Source organism: Mauremys mutica, chromosome 9 (genome assembly GCF_020497125.1).
Source record: "Mauremys mutica isolate MM-2020 ecotype Southern chromosome 9, ASM2049712v1, whole genome shotgun sequence".
In the NCBI taxonomy this organism is placed as follows: domain Eukaryota; kingdom Metazoa; phylum Chordata; order Testudines; family Geoemydidae; genus Mauremys; species Mauremys mutica.
In genome coordinates, this window is record NC_059080.1 from 19,152,795 (window position 1) to 19,175,307 (window position 22,513).

Below are 22,513 nucleotides of genomic sequence, written 5' to 3' on the forward strand. Positions count from 1 at the left end.
CATGGTGTTCCTAGTGATTCCCAACATTCTGTTACCTTTGCACCAGCCAATGGGCATCACAGGGCCATCGTGCAGTTATGAAACAGCAGGGCCCAGAAACTCTGCTGGAGCTGGGTAAACTCAAAATAAAAAGTATTGCAAGTGTTCTTACAACTCAAGCCAGCCCAGTCCATCCCAGCCCACTGGTATTTGTCCTCTCTGTACAGACAGCTTAAAGGTTAACACCAACATTAGAAATAAATACACTTCTATAACCAGCTGTGCTTTCTGGACAGCTGCCTGAAACACAAATTCAGGATGTAACTGGGTTACCAGTTGCTGACTTGAAAAGCCTTGTAATAGCACAGGAAACAGTGGGAGGAGAGGTTGATTGTGCCTTTCTTGACTTTTCCCAGAGTGTGCCAGACCCCAAATGCAATTCGGAGTACAGTAGCTACATGGATCTATGGTCAGAAGCCCAAAAGAAGAGACATGTCTTGACAATTCAGCGTGTTTGGGCCTCTGAGAATTCTCTTGCCCAGGATATACGTAGCCAATTAGGCAGAGATTTAAAAGGAAAACCAATCAACCAAATCACTACTTCTTGTGTTTGCTGTGGATCTTCATGTGCAATATGACAAGGATAATAGTGCTGAGACAACCTTATGACTTTCCTGAATATTTCTCAATCTTAATGATACATTCAGGTCACTTTTGAGAAGAGATCATGTGTATCATGCCCAATTTCCTGTTCATCGATCTTACATCACGTCCTTAAAGCAAGGCTATGCTCAGAAAATAGACTGTGCTAAAAAGGGACCTTCTTACTCAATAGATATGTAGATGGAGTCAGATCTCCATGTGTAGATGGAGTCAGAGCTGCTTACAATAAAGACCAGGGCTAGGATGTTCAAAAGCTCTAAGGGAGCCAGTCAATGGGAGTTGGGTGTCTTTCAGTGGGAACCAGGTGTCTAACTCTCTGTTTGAAAATCCCAGAGTAAAATAATTTAAACAACTTTCTACTTCAGTGAGCAACTGGGAAAAGTCACTGGTTTTATTTTCGAACTGAATATTGTGAATTGTGAATCAATTTGGAACCTCAAAATGCCTCTTTCCTCTCCCCCTCCCCCAAATCACTTTTCCAAGTGTTGCTTCACTTTAAGGTGAGAGCTTCTCCATTGAGAAGCTCAGATACCATGGGAAGAGGTGCGGTACAAGGGCCTAACCAGAACAGACCGTGCATCTGACATTAACAAGCAATCAGCAGTACCTCTGAGAGCAGCAGACGGCAAGTTAAATGCTATTTTATGGCTTAATTTGATTAAGAAAAAATAAAGCTGTGGGCTAGAATATATAGGAGAGATGCTTTGATCGTCTGTAATTGGCCTCAGCCCATTCATCATAAGCTTCATGCCCCTGTGATCCATGTACACTGCTGCCCTGATCTGTTGCTATCTCAGAGGAGTCAGCAGCAAAGAGAGCTCTGCCAGAAAGAAGCTCTTCTCCTCCTTCCTCAATCCTCCCTGTGTGTTTGATGTGGACAGCACATTGTACTCAAGGGAGCTGAGACAGTTTACAGAAGAACTCTACTGTCAGGAATAGTTTTCCATGGTGCAGCTCCTCCTGAGAGGGAGGTTTTGCATAATGTTATCCCTTCAAGGTGCATTCTCTGTCCCCTTCAAAGCCACAGTAGAAAGTGATCCCCTGATAGGATTCTATTTAGCATGTCTAGATAAAATCACCCCACAAGGCCCTGATTCAGCAAAGCCCTTGAGTGCATGTGTAACGTTAAGCATGTGCTTGAGTCCTGTTGAGTCAATGGGATTTAAGCATGTGCTTAAAGATAAACACACATCAGATGCTCTGTAGAATCAAAGAAAGGATGCCCTTCTGCCTTAGAAAGGAATGAGATGTCTCTGGGGTACTGGGTGACGCAGGGGGATGATAATGCAGTATAGAGTCTTTAACTGGGTTGCCAATTCAAATCTGACTCAAATCAATAGTTGTTAGAGTTGAGCCAACACCCAAACCCTGAGTCCAAGCCCAATAGGTATTTTGGGAGGATGGGTTCAGCTGTGAATCCTTAGAGCCAAACCATCTCTCTATGATTTTGATTCCTGATCAGATGCCAAAGCTGGGACCCACTTTGAAGTCCAGGTTCAGATGCAGCCCACAAGGGCTGTAAACCTCATGAGATCAGCTGATCTCAGAAACTTTGACCACTGGGGAGCTGAAATCTCATGAGAACTACTCAAAAGGTTTTAACACCTTATACCCAAACCCCAATTCAGCTCCAAACCCAAACACCAGTCCTAAGCCCAAACCTAAAACAGATTCAAACACAGCCACTTCTAAAAATGAGCAAAAGTTAATACCACTGGAGAGCTGCTTATTGGCCTATGTGAAATGAGTTTGTGGTCTTAGTCCAGTACCTAGTGGACAAATGTCCATATTACAGAAAGGGCCTACACAGTTGACGCTAATTGCCAACAATCCCAATGAACAGGCCCAGGAGCGAAGAGGGTTGCCAATTTTGGTTGGACATATTCCTGGCGGTTTCATCACATGACAATCTTTAATTAAAGATTATTCTTTAATTCCTGGAGACTCCAGGACAATCCTGGAGGTCTGACAACCCTAGGAGAGAATGAGCCATGGAAACTGACCTCCTCTTGTCACAATCCAATGGACCCTTCCCCTTAGGCTCTCCAACGAGACTCTGGCTCAATCTGCTAATGGGGCCCAAGCCACAGTGTGGCGCAAGGCTGGAGGGGAAGTGCCTTAAAAACAGTGCATAGTCCAAATAAACACAGTAGGGCCACAGCAAAATACCTGGTGGGTGGCCCCGAACCTCCCCTGGACCCCATGGAAACAAACCCTGTTCCTCCTGTGGTGGCCTAAAAGCCCTTTAACAAGTAATAGCAATCCCTAAACGCAATATTGTTGCTGTAACCTCCTAAACCAAACAAACAATAGCCAAAAAGGGCTGTAACACAACAACTAATAATTTTAAAAAATTATCCTTTGTGCTTCAGTTTCCCCAGTAAATGAATTTGCAATGTCTTTTTTCCAGCCCCTTTGCTTTGTTAACAGGGCAAGGCAGTAACAGCAAAAGCCCAGGGACACCCCGAACAGGAGTGGTGGAACTGCTCTTGCTGCTTTAGGCCTGCAGAATTCGTTGGTATAATACAATGTATGTATGGTGGCACATACACCTCTACCTCGATATAACGCAGTCCTCAGGAGCCAAAAAATCTTACTGCGTTATAGGTGAAACCGCATTATATCGGGTAGGGAAGGCTGTGCCTCCCCAAACAGCCTGGCCCCACTCCCATCTGACTCCCACCTACCCTGACTGACCCCTCAGAACCCCTGACCCATCCAACCCCTCAGCCCTGCCCTGGCACCCTTAACACACCGCTCAGAGCAGCGTGTCGGAGCCGTCCCTATAGGGGTGCGGGGCCCAGGACAAATCAACCTCCCTGCTAGTCTCCTCACCATCCACCCAGCGCTCCCGGCTGCCGCTCGCCTCCTCACCCCGCCTGCCCGCCGCTCGCCTCCCTGCTAGTCTCCTCACCGTCCACCCAGCACGTCTCCCCCCATCCGCCCGACCGCTCCTCTCCTGCTCGCCGTCTTCCCGCCCGCCTGCCTCCTCACCCCCCTCCTGCCTGCCGCTCACCTCCCCATTCGCCTCCTCACTCCGCTTGCCCACCTGCCTCCCGCCCGCCTTTACCACGGTGTATGCGAACCCGTGTTATATCGAGTCGCGTTATATTGGGATAGAGGTGATCTATAAAAATCCTCAGGTGTCCTCCTTTGTTAAGTTTACCACTGTCCAAAATTGGCCCTGGTAAAAAAAAACCAATCAATTATCCACTGGCAGGGGTGAGGGGGAGGGCAATTGTTGCACGTCATCCTAAAAATGTAACACCATGTATTACTAGGGTATCTTCCTCGGGGCGGCCCCCTGCCAAGAACCCCCGGTTCCCTGGCCCTGCCTATCCCTCCCCAATTAAATCCCAAACCCTAACACACTTTCAGATCTCCACCTTCCTCCCCAATTGTACAAGGGGGGGGGCACCCTCCAGCTTCCCCTCCTTACACAAGTCGTTCCCTGAAAAAAGCAAATCCTAGTAAGCTCCTTGTGGAATGGAGCTAATTCGGCAGTCAGTAGTTAAACTACTCAGTAAAGGGCCATAAAAAACAAGCAGTTAAAACAATGAAAAAAGGCCATAAAACTGGTCACAAATGCAAATCTCACCCACCCAACAGTGGCCACTGCCACCCTCAAACATACTGCCAAATTGGCCCTCCACATGCAAAATACCTTGCAAAAATTAATTAAAACCAAAATTAAGGCCAAAAACCAACTAGCATAAAATTCTGTGTATTCCCAGCTCCAACAATATTTAACCCAATAAATCCATAGCATCCAAAAAATGTGCTCCATAAAGCCCAACCATCCCCCATAAAATCCACTCCCACTCAAAAATTCCCCCAAAACAATGGCCTTTTCGCCATTTCTAAAGGCTCACTAATTAAAAGTGCACAGGCACAGCCTGCTCCTTCACGGCCTTCAGTCCCATAAAAAAAAGTGGGGGCCCCACTATAAAAGTCCAACCAGGCCTTTAAAAAGGCTGCCTCTAAAACTGGGTGGTCCATCATAATGTCTAAAAGGTGGTTGCTCCCCCACAAAAAACACGACTAAGCAATATGTGCTGACTGCGTCCCCGGACTATCAGCACATATGAATTGCAAAGGGCAACACTTGGTAACTCTGGCCTACGGAGCCCCCTCAAATAATGTGTAAAAAAAAAAAAAAAGGCAATGCCAGGCCACTTGTATAAGGTGGGTCAACACATCTGTTGGGAAGGAGAGGCATCAAAATATGTTCCCACTGTGGCACATCTGTTTACCAATACCTCAGGGTGTGTTTAAAAAGCCACCAACCCCAGGGTGCCTCTCAATTTACTGTTAAAATCACAAACACAACATTTTTCAGTGCATTGGCCCGCCGTTCTGCAACAAACTGTTAACATTTCTAACTATGTTGTGTTTAATTTTTCATAAATAACACCCAATGTGTTTTTCCCATTGGCGCACACCCAAAAGCAACTTTCCGTATTCCAAACAAATGCCTCCTTCTTCACAATGTTAAAACACACATTTAACCTTAAAAAAAAAATGCCTTTGCCACAGCCATCCAAATAAGCCAGCTATGTCAACAACAAAAAATGTTATGCTACGTTACTAATAAAGCTAAAAGTCATTATTGACTAGTGTATGCAATTGTTGTTGTCCTAACAATCTGGTGCATGCTGTATTGCTGTTTAGGTAAAAAACCAACAGTAACCCTTGCCACTGTATCAGGGGGGAGGGTAAAAACCTAAGTGGTGACCCCTCCCAACAAAATGTTGATTCGGGGTCAACAGAGGGAATGTCACAATCCAATGGACCCCTCCCCTTAGGGAGTTCCCTGGGAAGGCAAATCAGCACTGTATATTGCTAATGCTGTTGCAAGCATCGCAAAGCATTTTGGGAAGGGTCAAAGGTGTGTGAGTGAAAAGTGAAAGTTTCCTTACAAAGTCCGAGAGGCCAAGGGGGGGCAGGGAAGAAGAACGGGTTAACTCAACACTGTAGCTAGCAAGCTCAGTCCAAAAATAAAAAGCTGAATCTCGCCCAAGGCCAGTTGCTACCTGCAAAACAAAGGGGAGAAAATCCAACCCCCGCAACCAGCTATAAAAAAAAATGCAAAGTTGCAAAAATAACAACAAAAACAATAAAAGCAACAACAAAAGCCAACCCAAAAAAAAAAAACAGTCTCCAAAGCCAAAATGTTTTAAAAAACAAAAAAGGCCCCAGCAAGCCTGTTTAAACTGGTACAACGAGCATCAGGCACGAAGGGCCCTAAATAACAACACCTCCAAAAAACCCAAAACTTAAAACCCTACCAAAAGCTAAAGCAATTCGAAAATTACAGTGAATTTGCCCTGGGCCCAGGGCAAAAACTCTCGTCCACCCCTCCCACTCTTCTTCTTACGTTACACCCAGGCCTGGCCAGTTTTGGGTAGTGCGTGTGTAAGTATAAAAGTGGGTTAGGGCTTGGGGCTGTAATGCTTTCTTTCTTCCCCTGAGTGACATTGGAGCGTTCCCAGCACACTCTGCTATATTGTATTATTTTATTAATAAATCTTTAAAACTTAAACCTTTGGTGTGCTTCATCATCTCTCCCTAAAAAAATCCTGTGGCCCAGCCTAATCAACTGTGGCCCAGGCAAATTAGTAACAAAAATCTGTCACACTGTGTCCCAAGCAGAGGTGGTCCCTCCAGGTCCGTCTAAGCTTGTGAGCTCTGGGAACACTGGCAAAGAAGTTTGCACAGTTGCTGCCTGTGCTGCATCTGTCCTGTGGATAAACAGAGGGCTTCATTCTCTGTCAGATCACAAGTATTTTGCTTAATAAAATAAGAAAAAGAAAGAAAGAAAGAAAGAAAGAAAGAAAGAAAGAAAGAAAGAAAGAAAGAAAGAAAGAAAGATAAAGTATTACAGGGTTCGCTATTTAATGTTTGTATACATGACTTTGAAGATACAGGGATACATATCTACTGGTGCATCAGAGAAGCACCCCTTGCACTGGGGTGGGGAGGTGGCAGGAATCATGTCTGCCTCTCTCTCTGTACAGCATCTAGCACAATAAGGCACCAATCCGGATAACAAGTGCCCCACATCAACTTTTCTGACTCACTACGTATTGTTTTACCTGACAGTCACAATCAGCTGCGCCAGTCATCAAAGAAAGATCATTAGCAATAGGGCCAGGAGGTAGCTCTCTAGACAACTTTAAACACAAGAAAATGAAAATCCCACAAATTGCAGAAGGCAGAGATGTGATATGACCCATGATACTACAGCAGCCAAAATAGCTGGCCCTACCAGGCCAGCATGGGTCCTGGCTGAGATGAATAACATTGCTGTCATTGATTCAGGACCCATCTACGGTGATTAACTTGAGAGAATATGTGTAAAAACCCATTAGCCATTAGGTGTTCTCCTTTCCAGGGCTGCCTTACCTAACTGAAATTGATTGGAGGCATTCCCACACGTCTGCTGTATTTCTGGGCTGTTCCATCCTAAGGGATACAAAGCACAGCCTGAGCTTATCAACAGCCCTATAAAAAAAGAGAGAGAGAGAAATGTAAAGATGTCCCACAGAAGTTTTAAAAAACCAAACAAAACTCCACCACTCTGGGGTCGTCGCGACAGGATGTCTAGAAACACAGACTTTTAGGCTGCACATTTTATTTCATTCATCATCAAATAGATGTTTCTGAAAACCTCACTGAAGATTAACAGGGGACTGGGAATTGACACAATTTAATAAAAAGCCTCAGTTGAAACAAATGCGGTTTGAAAGCCAAGCTAGTGTTCTGAGAAATCAAGATCTCCGACTGCTAAGAGAGAGGATACTGAGACTGTGTCTACACTGCAGTTAGACACCCTTGGCTGGCCCCTCGCAGTTGACTTACACTCACAGGGCTTGGGCTGCGGGGCTGTAAAATTGCACTGCAGACATTTGGGCTCTGGCTGGAGCCTGGCAGAGTCCCAGAGCTGAGGCTCCAGCCGGAGCCCAAACATCTCCAGTGTAATTTTACAGCCTGGAGCCCCATCAGCTGGCACAGGCCAGCTGTGGGTGTTTAATTGCAGTGTGGACATACCCATAGAGCTCAGCCACACTGGCCCATGTTGCTATGTGACTGAAAGGTGATGCTGCTATTCTGTCCCCTGTGTACTGCGCCGTTAAGTGTAGCAGGGCCTACGGGAGCAGCTGCCATGTATTGTTACGTTTCAGACATGCAGTGTTAGAGAGAGAACCACTGAGTTCTCGCTCTGGTGGTGACTTTGGGCCATTGAGTTACTCCTGATTTGACTGAAAGCAGAACGGGTCTCTGGATAGTTGTTGTTGCTTAAACAAGAAGTCTAAATCTAAAACAAAAAAGTCAGCTAGACAGAGAAATACATAATGTGCCATAACAGGCATTAAGGACCCTACAGGAATGTGTACAGAGTTGAAGCAAACTCAGTTAAAAATTCAAACAAATATTCACCAAAAAATGTTTGGACTATGAGCCCAGCTCTGGCCAAGAATCAGAAGAAGGAGAGTACATGTGTGGTGCTTATAGTGGTCTGAAAACTTTTGGGGGCTGGGAGGGTCTTTCATAATCCGGGAGAGGCAGCTTTGGTAAAACAGTGCTTAAAGTACAGACCTCAGTGACCCAGCTTGAGTACTCTATTTATTTGTTTGTTTGATTGTTGTGCTGGGTCTGTGACCTTCTCCTCCAACACACACACACACACACACACACACACACACACAGAGTAAGCCCAGCATGTATGTGTGATGTGTAATGAGCCATCAAGAGGATCATTGGCAGCATTGCAGAAAATTGTGCCTGCACCCGAAAAAGCTTGCAACTGTTTGCTCTGTAACGACAAGGTTGGGATTGATCAGAAAACCTGTCCAACTGAGCATTTCTCTAATTTGGGTTTCCAACTCCTGGGCTTTAGGTTGCTGTTGTTTTTGTTTGTTTGGTGATGTAGCAATTCAGAAAAGCTCAGTTCTGGTCCAGTAACTGGTTCTGCCTTGTGTAATCTGTGCTGTCATTGTCTTCCCTGGACCAACTCAGCAGTCACTGACCACTGTAAATGGTGTGCCAGGATATGTGTTTCCAGTAGATAATCATAGAATGTAACAATCCAGCAGAGAATGATAAATACACTGTGCTCCTTCAAGTGGGTGTCGGGTCTCCTGCTGGGTCCATCATCATTCTCATCTGTTTAATGATGCAATGTTGCTTTGAATTCTCTCTGTCTCTCTTCTAGGACAAATGCTTTGAAGAGCTGCCTACTGCCTGTTAGTAAAGGATGCTAGTGAGTAACATACAAACACACACACATCCCCCATCCCCCTCAGTATCAAAGTTATTTTCTAACCAAGTTTACAAACAACGGGTTCCATCCTATCAGGTGCTAAACTCTCTTAAATCAATGGGATTTAAGGGGCTCAGTACAAGGGAGGTGAATAATTGGGATGTGTGTAGTTTATACAATTAATGTTGCCTCTTCGTCTGTTCACATTATCTAGAAAAGGAACATGATTTTCTAAAATTTGATAATTATTCAGCCAATGATTTTTGAATTTTTGATGCAAACAGCTTCTGTGAGCATTTAATAATTGACCTTTGAAATACAAGTTGCTTTGATTGGACACATAGGTCATCTAGTAGGTTTCTAGTCCTTGATTGGATGAATGTTATTCTTAGGGCTGGTCCTCGTCTGGTGTAAATGGGTGTAGCTCTACAGAAACCAACTGCGCTATGCCAACATGTGCTATGACACAGCTGAGGAGCTGCTCCTTCCACAATGCAGATTACAAATCTGAGATTCGCTTGCTGCTACTATCCTCCAATATTAGCTTAAAATAGGGCTGTCAAGCGATTAAAAAAATTAATCACAATTAATCGCACCGTTAAACAATAGATTTATTTAAATATTTGTGGATGTTTTCTACATTTTCAAATATATTGATTTTAATTACAACACATACTTAGAATACAAAGTGTACAGTGCTCACTTTATTTTTATTACAAGTGTTTGCACTGTAAAAAGACAAAAGAAATAGTATTTTTCAATTCATCTCATACAAGTACTGTCGTGCAATTTCTTTATCATGAAAGTTGAACTTACAAATGTAGAATTATGTACAAAAATACTGCATTCAAAAATAAAACAATGTAAAATTTTAGAGCTTGCAAGTCCACTCAGTCCTACTTCTTTTCAGCCGATCACTCAGACAAACAAGGTTGTTTACATTTTCAGGAGATAATGCTGCCTGCTTCTTGTTTACAATGCAGGGGCGGCTCCAGGCACCAGCACGCCAAGTGTGTGCCTGGGGCGGCAAGCCACAGGGGGCGCTCTGCTGGTCGCCGCGAGGGTGGCAGGCAGGTTGCCTTCAGCAGCATGCCTGTGGAGGGTCCTCTGGTCCCGCGGCTTCGGCGGACCTCCCGCAGGCATGCCGCCAAATCTGCGGGACCGGGGACCTCCCGCAGGCAAGCCGCCGAAGGCAGCCTGCCTTCCGTGCTTGGGGCGGCAAAATACCTAGAGCCGCCCCTGTTACAATGTGAAAGTGAGAAGAGGTGTTCTCATGGCACTGTTGTAGCCAGCGTCACAAGATATTTGAGTGCCAGATGTGCATGCTGCAAAGACAATTCCAGGGGACGTGCGTCCATGTTGGTGACGGATTCTGCTCGAAAACCATCCAAAGTAGTGTGGACCAACGCATGTTCATTTTCATCATCTGAGTCAGATGCCACCAGCAGAAGGTTGATTTTCTATTTTGGTGGTTCGGGTTCTGTAGTTTTCACATCAGAGTTTCCGCATTAAGACTTCTGAAAGAATGCTCCACACCTCGTCCCTCTCAGATTTTGAAAGTCATTTCAGATTCTTAAACCTTGGGTCCAGTGCTCTAGCTAGCTTTACAAATCTCCCATTGGTACCTTCTTTGCGTTTTGTGAAATCTGCAGTTAAAGTGTTCTTAAAACGAACAACAACAACAACAACATGTACTGGATCATCCTCCGAGACCGATGTTATATGAAATATATGGCAGAATGTGGGTAAAACAAAGCAGGGGACATACAGTTCTCCCCCAAGGAGTTCAGTCACAAATTTAATTAACACGTTACTTTTTTAACGAGCATCATCAGCATGGAAGCATGAAGGGGTATACGAACATTTAGCATATCTGGCACATAAATACCTTGCAATGCTGGCTACAAAAGTGCCAGACAAATGCCTGTTCTCACTTTCTGGTGACATTGTCAATAAGAAGAGGGCAGCATTATCGTCCATAAATGTAAACAAACTTGTTTGTCTTAGCGATTGGCTGAATAAGAAGTAGGACTGAGTGGACTTGTAGCCTCTGAAGTTTTACATTGTTTTGTTTTTAAGTGCAGTTATGTAACAAAAAAATAAATCTACATTTGTAAGTTGCACTTTCAGGACAAAGATTGCACTACAGTACTTGTATGAGGTGAATTGAAAAATACTATTTTCTTCTGTTTATCATTTTTATCATACAGTGCAAATATTTGCAATCAAAATGTACACTTTGATTTCAGTTTCAACACAGAATACAAGATATATATAAAAATGTAGAAAAACATCCAAAATATTTAATAAATTTCAATTGGTAGTCTCTTGTTTAACAGTGCGATTAAAACTGCAATTAATCATGATTAATTTTTTAATTGCAATTAATTTTTTTAGTTAATCGCATGAGTTAACTGCAATTAATTGACAGCCCTACTTAAAAAATATAACTGTCTGATGACATTCCTGCCAGTAAACTCATTCACCAGAATATTCACAGAACCCAAATACAAAAGGGGCAGCTGCCCCAGTTGAATCACATTTATTTACAATTTAAATCAGTTAGTGGAACATTTTTTCCCCTCATTTGATACTATCAAAGCCTAAAAATTAGAGCCTGAAAAAAAAAACCCTCAGGTAGAGTGTATCCGGATATAAGTCATACCAGGAGAATAATAGTATGAACACAGCTTGACACTAATGCAGTCTGGGCTGAGAAGCCAATGCATCCTATCGTGGCAGTCAGCCATATCCCCCGGGAGCGTCTCCAAATAATATAATATATATGTGCAGCCGCACCCCCATGCACAATCCTTTTAGAGAAGTAAAAGGCACTACGCCAAAAATGTATTTTGTGGACTCGTAACTGACAACTAATCCCATTATCCTCGATCAAAGGGCTAACGGAAGCCCTTAAGGGCGTATTCTTAAAAATGAAGTAGTAAGTAAATTATGCTGCAGTACATTTGCACTTTTCAGCATTTCCTATGTTACATTTTATTAGAAGGGGGAACTGATCAGTTTTCCCTGGTGATGTCTCGTTCTGATGTCACTGCTTGAAAACTAGGGTGATACCCGACAGACAAATACACCAGGCAGGGATGATGTCAAACCCATGTGTTTAGCACTGACTGCATGTGCAATAATTAGCCACGCTATCTGCCCAATACTGACTGTGAAGCTGGATAGTATGGAAAATATTATTTCCTTTGCTGTAAACACGTCCATGAAATAGTGCATCAGCATTTCAGTGCTAGCTACTAAAGCCTATGAAGGGTTGCAGAATTTGAGTCAGTAGGAAGGATGCTGGAACCAAGGATAAGGTGTAAGGAGGAGGCAGGCCACCAGGCATATCTTGCAATGGGAATGGGAGGAAACTAGACCTCCAGGACAAAGTATGAGGAGGCCTCACATTGGCAAAAGTGCAAGGATCATATGGGCATGATGCTAGGATCATGCATTTACTATGCACGCTCAACCTTAGCTAGAGAGGATGTTTGCGTTAACTGAAACTTGCCATGACTTGCACCATCCAGGTGTGATCCTTGCACTTTTGGCAGGTAGGGGAAGGAGGGATGCCTGGAACTCTGCTAAGGCTGCACCGTGGGCATGTTTCAGAGTGCAGCATTGAGCACTGAACTTTGAGAACACCAGCGTTGTCCAGGTGCCTGGCCATAGGAATGCTTAAAAGGGGGGAACATCAGATATATTTACTGCTACTATACAAATATTATACGTACAAATTGCCAGCATTTATGTGGGAAGCAAATACAAATGAAAAATGTATCACATTTCTAATGTATTTTGTGTGTTCCCCTTACAAGGCTGGAAGCCTAAAAACTACCAGCGTCCAAAGGGTTAAAGAGCAAAACTCACCATAATGCTCTGTGGCCTTTTCGGATGGAGAATGTTCCGCGTCAGTGAATGGAGGGACAAATGGCCTGTTTCTATCACCAGCAAAAGGAGCACAGAACTAATGTGTGGAAGTGACATATCTAGTCTCCTGGGGATATTACAGCCAGGCCATCACTGCAGAAGATTAACCTCGGCAAACCGCTGTTTACTCCGATAGGACATACTTGCAGGGGCCCTGCTCTCTGTCTCTGTGGTTAGTAAACAAACTGCTGAGTACAGCTGGGCTCAAAGCGAAAGGAAAATGTATCTGAGGTCTGGGTCTTAATGGGCCCATTTTCTCTGCACTTTTTGCCATGCTGAGATTGCTCTGACTGGAAACTAATTGCACTTCTCCCCATTTCAGTTAATGCACCTACTGCCGAGAACCTTCTATGCCTGTCATAAAATCCATAGGGTTTTGCAGGCACATGTGACTCAACATTGTGAGCCACTGTACAAGTTGAGAATCAGTGGACATCAGGAAGGTCTGGGGGCAGAGACTACTTTTTATTCTAGGTTTGTGCAGTGCCTGTCACAATGTGGTTCGAGCCCTGGCTGGGGCCTTATAAGCACTGTCATTATACAAATAATATTTAAATTACAAATCTAGTTTCTCCTGCAGCCTTCTAAAAAAAACCTGTAAAACTGCTAGGTGGTTAAATGTTTTCTTTTAAAATAACATTACTAGCTCCTTTATCTATAATGTACATTAGCTCTGTAATGCAGCTGGTAAGGATAGTACTTAAAGCAGGCTTTTTGGTTTTCCTGTGCTGCTGTATGAAATGATTTAAACCTGAGTCTACGCTTGTGTATCACCAGTGCATTGATCTATGACTCTGCTACTAGATGGGCGGTCACTGGCTAACTAGTGATACTAATTCTTCCCAAGAAAGGAAAGAGACAAGTTGATTCATCCAATTACAGTCTTCTATAACCTGCTACCTGCATGGCAGGATTGTCAGGAGACAGTAGCCACAAGCCATGTTGGTTCATCATTGTTCAGGAACACACGTTGCTCTTGGGCATATTTTTATTTAATGTTGATTGATTTTTAATTGTTATTAGGGGAATTCACCCATCCTTTTATCTACTTGGTGCTTAATAGCCCATGACCTGTACCCAGTTAAGATCTACTAAGAAGCATTTGACTGGAGGAAAAAATATATATTTAAGCAATAACCATACGAAGGATCACACACAGGGCTTAAATTCAGCCGGAGCTGTCCGGAGCAGAGCTCTGGTAAATATTTTCAAATCTTGACACCAGCCTGATGCTGTTGTGGGTCTCAACCAGGGATCTGCAGTCCTCTGGGGGTGGCATGGGCCAGTTTCAGGGGGTCAATGGGGCCTCATGGCTGAAGCCTGGAACCCCAGCATGCCCCGTGGAGAATGGTGGTGGGGAGGCATGGTTGGTGCCAAGAAATACTCTCTGAGAATTTAAGCCCTGATCACACATGATGAAACATTGTGAGTGGTGACCTTTCAAAACAAACTTTGACCTGCAGTTTTCATACAGTTGTCCTTTATTTTTTGGAAATGTAGGTTGACACCTAAAATACTGAGCAACAATTATTTTTGAGGTATTTCAATGGGATAAGTAGAAATGGAAATTCAGGTAAACAAATGTTCAGCAGCCGTAATAAGACAAGCCCAAACTGGATCCCCACATACAGAAGTATTCTGAAGCAGTTCATATCCAGACCTGAACTTCATGGTTCTGACCAATCTTAAATGTAAAACTAAAAACAGCCTTCAATCTCTCACAGGGCTGTGTAGTAATGCGAACTACCTTGAGAGCTAGCTAGATGGCGGTAGAACATACTCAAATGTTGCTAGATTAGTATGACGAATAAATCCTTGTGGTCAGAAGTTCCTATTCCTTGGTCCTGAAGAAAACACATAACAGGCTTGCCAACAGACGTTAAGTAGAACAATGCAACATAATCTGAAAACTAGTTCTTCAGCAGGAATAGTCACCCGGGGAGTGATTTCTGCTAATGTACATGCAACCCAAAAAAACCTGCAAGCATATATAATATCTTACATCATTCTTGTTTCTCACAGTGTAGTATAGGACATGAAACTATATGGAACCAACATCAAAAGATTGCATTTAAATTGAATAATTAGGCAAACACAACTGTAGTGGGGAATTACAGACTCTGCCAAGAATGTAGCTTGGCAACAAAGTCCCCTACCCTACACATGGAGGGCACACTCCATGAGTGGATCTACCCTGGTCTACATGGAAGGTGGAGGTGGTTGAACTGCTCCACAGGGAACTGAGAGTGAGGAGTGGTTTGGCATGGAGAAGATCAAGGACCTGTCCAAGGGAGGCGCAATCAGCCATACAGGAGATCCAAGGAGAGGTCAAAAGCTGAGTCAGCCCTGCTGGGATTCCTAGTCCTGATGGCAGGTACTCTAGGTATTTCAGACCTGATGCTTAGACCTCTTTGCCATCCTCTACCTCTGTTCATCTAAACCTGTGAAGCCTGCAACTCTGTCTCCACTCTCCCATCATCAAAGAATAATGTGCCTGATTTGCTGGTCTGGCCATGCTGCACTTGATGCAGAACCGGAGAGGGGCTCCCCAGATCCTGGGGCCAGCCCACCCTCCAATATAAATTACTTACACGCCCTGGAGCTAGTCTAGCAGCCAGGACCCACTGGAGTATATGCTCTGTACCACCTGTGGATTCTCCTTGTACAGAGATGAATCTTCTGGGTTCATGGCTGTTTTGCACTGAGAGAGAGATGCAAAGCAGCCCCAGCAGAGCCAAGAATCTGGACTATTTATTTTCCTTAACTGAAAATTATCACATCCATCACAAGAGGAGGTAACATCCATTGGTTTCAAGTTTTAGTGGTACATCTTAATGAATCTGGCCTTCATTGCTGTAGGATTCAAGCCCTTCAATAACATTAGTAAGTTCTCCCCCACAATAACTTAAGGAAATATTATTGTCCCTATTTTATAAATGGGGAACCAGAGTGCCTGGAGATTAAGTGTCTGACCCAAGGTCACACAAAGAGTCTGTAGCAGAGTCAAGAGTTGAAGCGAGATCTAATGAATACAGTCCTGGGCCTTAACAACAAGCCCTTTCTGCCTCCCCTTTGTACCACTGTGCAGAACACGGCTACCCTGCTGTTATAGTCTGATGTCCCAGGGGAAGTTGCCTGATTCTGCAAAGAGCTGTTGAAAGCAATTTGTACTCTGTTGCTGAGGATGATTTGCCTGGATGGGAAGAGATCCTGGAGAGAAATGCATCTATTACAGAGCTCCGGAGGGCGGAGGGACTCGGACAGCAGTCAATTAAAATGTTTGGACTCTGGCACCATCCCTGTAATATCTCCCCTACGGTTCTTGCCCATAAGGCTGGATGTGCATTTTTAAACAATGCCTCTTTGTTTTGTTCAGTTGGAAGCGGGCTCAAGCAAACACAACCAGCTGCCTAGACAAGCCCATTGCATGCCAAGCTAAAGCGTAAAAGGAAGACATTACGAACATTCCAATATTTATCATATTTTTTAAAAATAATCCAAATGCAACACTATTTCCCAGCAATAGTTCTTCATCCTTCGTGGTGCTGGTTTCAGGGGCTTGTGCAGCTGAAAGCCTCATGGCAATGAGGTTATCTAAATTATGCACAGCACGCACATATGAGGCCATCTTAATCCAAAGGGATGGCCTTAGAGAAAATAGTAGTGAGCTGATTTTCGGAGGTGCTAAGCAATCACAGGTCCCACTGACTTTAGCTGCAGTGGTAGGTCCTCGGCATTTTTGAAAACCAGTCTCCTCAGTTCCCTACAGTCTGGCAGCCAGATTCTGATATCAGTGGCGTTCTTTGGAATTGCTACTGACAGAACGGAGGTCAGAACCTGGGGGGGATGATAGCCTAGTGTAATTGTAGATTTCACATTTGAATATAACACCCACAACTGAGATTTATTCTTAACTCCTTGAGGGTTCCTTTGTTTAAACTTCTCTCTTAGTCCCAGCTCAGCTTTGTGGACAGGAACTCCTGTTTGCATTGCTTAGATGGCTGCTTCCAATCCATCACATCATGGGTTTATATGTATAACCCTCCATGCTCATAGCCCTCCTTTGTGAGAAGGAAGCAGTTGCACACTGCTTTGCTGTGGTCTCTGTGGTTTTCAAGCTATTGTGTAAATAAATTAGCAGTATCGCAGTGGGGAGGGGAAACAAAGATGTTCCAGTTTATTACAAAAATGCAGACAACACACTAAGGCCTTGGCTACAGTGGCGATTTTGACTACTGGTGCAGCGGTGCAAGCCCCTAGTGTAGACATGCAAAGCCACAGGCCATAAGCCGTGTTTTGCGCCAGTGCTTGAAACTGGGATAAGTTGCCACAGTGCAAAACTACGTCAAGGATGGGTTAGCGGTACCGGGGCAAATCACTGCTGGTAATTGTACACTAAGGGACCTCCCACCGGGAGCAATGCCGCTGCAGCTGATGGAAGCTTTGCCTTTTATTTTCCATCAGTCATCTACGGTAATTTACTAGCAGGCACAAGGAGAGTATGGAACCCTCCGGGAAGGAGAGAAAAGGGAAGATAGAGGCATGGTGGGCAGTCTCAGAGAGGGAGTGAAGGCAGAGGAGGTAGGAGGCCTGGGGCTGAGAATGGAAGACAGACAGGAAAGGGCCAAGTAGTTGATCAGTTTGGACTGAACAAAGCATGGGGAAGAGAGGACAGAGAGAGAGAGGCAGGATTCTTTTGGTATCCCACAGTTCTGGATACAATGAGCCTAATTCACCAAGGTGTCACTCCAGCTTCACACCAGACTGATTTCAAAGGAGCGAAGCGGGTGTCAAACTGGGGTAACACACTGGTCCACAAGTATGTAGGAAGGACATTATGGATAGGAATGTGTTCTGGCCAGGGCACTGGACGAGGACTCGGGTGACCTGAGTTCTGTTGCCAGCCCTGACACTGGCCTGTTGTCTGCCACTGGGCAAGTCCCTGCCCCACTCTGTGCCTCAGTTTCCCTTTTCTTGTCTTCTCCCTTTGGATAGTAAGCGCTGCAGGGCAGGTTTGTCTCTAGCTGTGTGTGTATGGTGCCCAGGACAACTGGGCCCCAGTCTTGACACATTCCTGCAATACAGATAATGATAACAGAATTGTGGAGACAACCGAGGGCAGGACCGATAAAATGCCACAAGGGTTATGCTAGGTAGGAAGCCACATTAGGAGAACCTCTCCACAGCTATAGCGTGACTGCAAGAAGAGGTGCATTTACGGTATCTGCAGAGATAGCTAACCTCAGAGAGCTGCCACAACGTAACAGCCTTGTGGAGTCAAGGCATAGATGGTTCTCACCTGAATGTAGCTAATCAAAGTTGACACTATATGCCCTCCCTTGGGTGGACCTCGATTAGCTGAGGTGAAAACTACAGTGTCCCATGTCCACCAGGAGGGAGCTATCTCCCTGCTTCCAGAGGCCACTAGCATCCCACAGGTAAAATTATCCTTTTTTCTAAAAAAAACGCCTACAAATATTATCCTCTCTGTCTCACAAATTACGGCAGGTCCCTGCCAACTTCCCTCCCTCCCTCAACAAGACAGCTCCTCTTGTTTGCAGTGAAGACATAGCCACGGGATTGTCTACACAGCAAGCCATTTCTACAGTGAGAGGGACCTGGCCTTTCTGAACACTCTTAGGGCTTGTCTACATAGCAAGTTGCCGAATGGCAGGTCCCAGTGTGAATCTACCAGGCCTGAGCTGGCTGCACAGCAATGTCCCATGCAGACACGGCTACAGCACAGCGAAAGTGCCGAAGCGAGGCTCGGTGTACTACCGCTGGAAGTACTCCAAGCCGCACTCTGGGACTCTCACTGCGCCGTAGCAGAGTCCACACAACAAGACGCTACCATGCAGCAAGCCGAGGCGCAGCGGAGTCACATCCTGGCTTGCCGTGCAGTAACTTGCTATGCAGTCAAGCACTCAGAGGATTCAGAAAGGTCAGGTCCTCCTCTTTCTGGAAGAGGCATGACTGAAGTAATCAGGGGTGTTAAAGACGATAGTGGAAATAAAGTACTGCAGTTACTGTCATCAGGGGACGTGTATTAAAGAGAAAGCACCGTGACCAGCGGCTAAAGTAGGCAGAACGTTCTCCCACAGAGATTCCTGGCTTTTGGGGAATGTTACAGCTCTGGGCCTGGTAACAAACCAGAAGAACATTTAATGTACTGAGAGTGTCTCTCGTAACAGACGTGGTATTTATGTAGAACCTACAGGAAATTAAAGACTATACATAAAACAGAAGGGTGAAGTATTGGAATAAAAATCATATTCATGCTACCGAGATTTACTTCAGATGTTTAATACAGATGTTTCCAGCTCAGTGGATCTTTGCTGTCCTGAGCAGTGCTCTGAAGATCACTGTACAGTATTAGCATATGCTAATCAGCAACCTGAAGCCACTCACGTATGTAGCATAATGCAAACGATTTCCATTACCTCCTACAAACTGGGCTGCCCCCATGAAGCGTCCCATCATCCGAGAGATGAGCTCTTCCACACAGCAACCCAGGATGGCTGCTAACGCCACCAGGAGCAGCAAGGCACAGCCAATTCCCGTCACCACGGTGCAGATCTGCCAGGATAAGCTGGGGATAGCCCCAAAATTGGCATACCTCCCACATTCTTCCACCATCACCAGGTGCCTCTCCTCCGTCCGAGCTGGGTACGTGCACCGTCGGAAGGTGCCAAATGAAACCGGCTTCCCCATCTGGGAACCAACAAGCCAACAGGGCACAAAGTAACTGGCCGAGCTGGCAACTGCTGTGAGAAAGGATAGGAAAGCCCAGAGGGCCCCAACCAGCGTCAAACTGCTGCCCATCTTCTTAGAGCTCTGGTTAGAAGTGAAATTGAAGGTAGCTGCCTCAGGGCATGTAAAGTGTCTCCCTGTCAGTGGTCTTCACAAACCTCAGAGAGGGACAAAAGAAGGGGCAACAGAAGGGACTCAGCCCAGACAGAAAACAGGAACAGTGCGTCAGGTCTGCCTCTCTGCTTTCAGAGGCCACCAGCTTCCTCCAGGCAAAATTATCCTTTTTTTTTTTTCCCTCAAAAAAAGTCCTACAAATATTCTTATCCTCTATATATTGCAAATAACTATGGGTCCCTGACAACTTCCTCCCTCATCCAACAAGCCAGCAGCATCCCTCTTATTTCACTCCATTGTGTTCTTAGTCCTTTTCCTGAGTGCTGGGCCCGGCCAGGCCTACTGAATGATACATATGGGCCCAGAGACAAACCAGTGTTTCCAACAAGAGACTATTATTTGCTCAGGCTGCTGAAAGTTCAGATTCTGTTGTGCCGTTGTCAGTTGACCTCCTAGCCGGCTCTGACAGTGCTAGCGGGTTGTTCTGATGCAGTTGCTATGTTCAGCTGCAATCTCTGAAATAGAAAAGCCACCCAATAAGATTACTGGTTGAGCGATTTCATACTTTACATTGTAGGTTTCAAAAACTCTTCACTCCAGAAAAGTGTTTAGGAATTAATGTTACTTAAAGGTCCTCCTATATATGCAAACCATGGGCCCAGTCTCAGACTCCCATAGTTAAAAGTTAAACACATTAAAAGTTAAATGAAATTAAATTAAAAATTAAAAGTAAATTGCAAGTCATTGCAAATGAAAGAAATTAGCAACGAATAATCATTTGCTTTTTGTTTCAGTTTGTTCCCTCAATGCCTGTGGCCTCTCTCAGACACAAGAATGTTTCTCATATGAGTCAGTTTCACAATATTGACCGTGTTCCTTTAACCCAGGGGTCGGCAACCTTTCAGAAGTGCTGTGCCGAGTCTTCATTTATTCACTCTAATTGAAGGTTTTGTGTGCCAGTGATACATTTTAACGTTTTTAGAAGGTCTCTTTCTTTAAGTCTATAATATATAACTAAACTATTGTTGTATGTAAAGGAAATAAGGTTTATAAAATGTTTAAGAAGCTTCATTTAAAATTAAATTAAAATGCAGAGCCCCTTGGACCGGCGGCCAGGATCCGGGCAGTGTGAGTGCCACTGAAAATCAGCTTGTGTGCCGCCTTCGGCACGCATGCCATAGGTTGCCTACCCCTGCTTTAATCAAACTGAGACTTTATATAGCAATGTGTAATTCCCTCACTGAGCATTCCTAGGTGAACAGCTGCAATGAGCCCTCCAATCACACAGAAGAGACTGCACTGTATATGTATAGACAGATAGCTTTGTGCCTTCTAGGTGACAATTGCTTTCTTTACTTGATGGCCTCAAAGCAATCCCAAGAAGAATTATACATAGCTGTCTTATGTGGTTGCCATTACCATAGTATCTGAGCACCTCAAAAACTTTAATATATCTACCATCACAGCAGGCCTGAGAGGTAGGGCAGTGCTATTAGCCCCATTTTACAGATAAGAAATTGAGACACAGAGAGCCTACAGGTACATCTATGCAGCCTGCAGCAGTGAGCAACCCAGCCTGGGTTGAGAGACTTGGGCTTGTGCTAGCACTCTGAAAATAGAATCCCAGGGTTGGAAGGGACCTCAGGAGGTCATCTAGTCCAACCCTCTGCTCAAAGCAGGACCAATCCCTAGGCAGATTTTTGCCCCAGATCCTTAAATGGCCCCCTCAAGGATTGAATTTATAATGCTGGGTTTAGCAGGCCCACGCTCAAATCACTGAGCTATCCCTCCCCCCTGCAAAGATAGCTCTTTGAAAACACTCATCTTAGGCTGGAGCTTGGACTCTGAAGCTTAAGGTGCAACCCGTCTCTCGACTCCGGCTGGGAGGCTCGCTGCCACGGGCTGTGTAGACATACCCTTAAGTGACTTGTCCAAGGCCATCCAGGAAGTCTGTGGCAGAGCAGGCAATTGAAGCTGTCTCTCTCAAGTCCCCAGCTAGCACTGGACCATTCTTCCTATCACAACAATGGATAACAATCCCAGTTCCACACCAGCACTAACACGTCTCTCTCCCCCTCAAACTCCTTTCTCTGGAACTTTATTACTGGGGTGGGGGTGGGACGGGTATTTTTTTAATTAAGGAGAAAGAGAGCCCTTTGAGGACGTTCATGAAATGACAGCCACGCTGGAACTCTGCGTTTTAATAACAGAATTTCAAACAGATGTTAAAGGCGTTTGACTCAGGAAACTTTTTGAGGTTGTTGGGTTTTTTTAATTAAAATACAGTATAGCAGGAGCAGCAGGAGCTGTCATTTCTGCTCCTGCTCTTCCCTGCCAAAATATGCTCTGGTTGTAAATGTTTCGTCAGTTACATCTAGGGAGGGAAGGGGAAAGTCAATGTTCCAGTCTAGTGGACTGCGCTTTCTTATTATTATTTTAATTTTAGTAAAAATATTCAAATTGAGACCGAGCATAAATGAGGTTTTTTTAAAAGCAACCCATGTTATTTCTCCGGGATCCATCCCCTCTACACACACCAGATATACGACAGGTCGTTAAGCACCCAGCATAACTTTGGAATGATCTCTCTCTTGCTTCTCCAATGAACTACAATTAAAAAACGGAAGGAAGCTAAACAGAGGAGGCAGCTGCAGTAACAGGTCGTCTGGCGAATACATTTTAACAACGGAGTGGGCGTGTGTGGCTCTTTTGGGCTCTGCTTGCTACATCTCTAGGCACTCTTTCCCTCCGCCTTCCCTCTCCCCCATTGCAGTGGAGAATTTCCTCTTCCCCACTGAGAAGCAAACT

The 22,513-nt window shown here is 44.7% G+C and overlaps 1 protein-coding gene across 1 annotated transcript in view; it reads right to left on the reverse strand.

The window, feature by feature from the left end:
• LHFPL1 (LHFPL tetraspan subfamily member 1) overlaps positions 1-19,777 on the reverse strand; it is a 39,364-nt gene extending 19,587 nt beyond the window's left edge. The window contains exons 1-2 of the mRNA XM_045031377.1: positions 19,282-19,777; positions 7,048-7,146 (exon numbers count right to left, since the gene is read on the reverse strand). Of these exons, the coding sequence (XP_044887312.1) occupies positions 7,048-7,146; positions 19,282-19,663 (481 nt within the window). The 5' untranslated portion in view covers positions 19,664-19,777. The remainder of the gene's footprint in view (positions 1-7,047; positions 7,147-19,281) is intronic.
• Between the last annotated feature and the right edge of the window lie 2,736 nt (positions 19,778-22,513).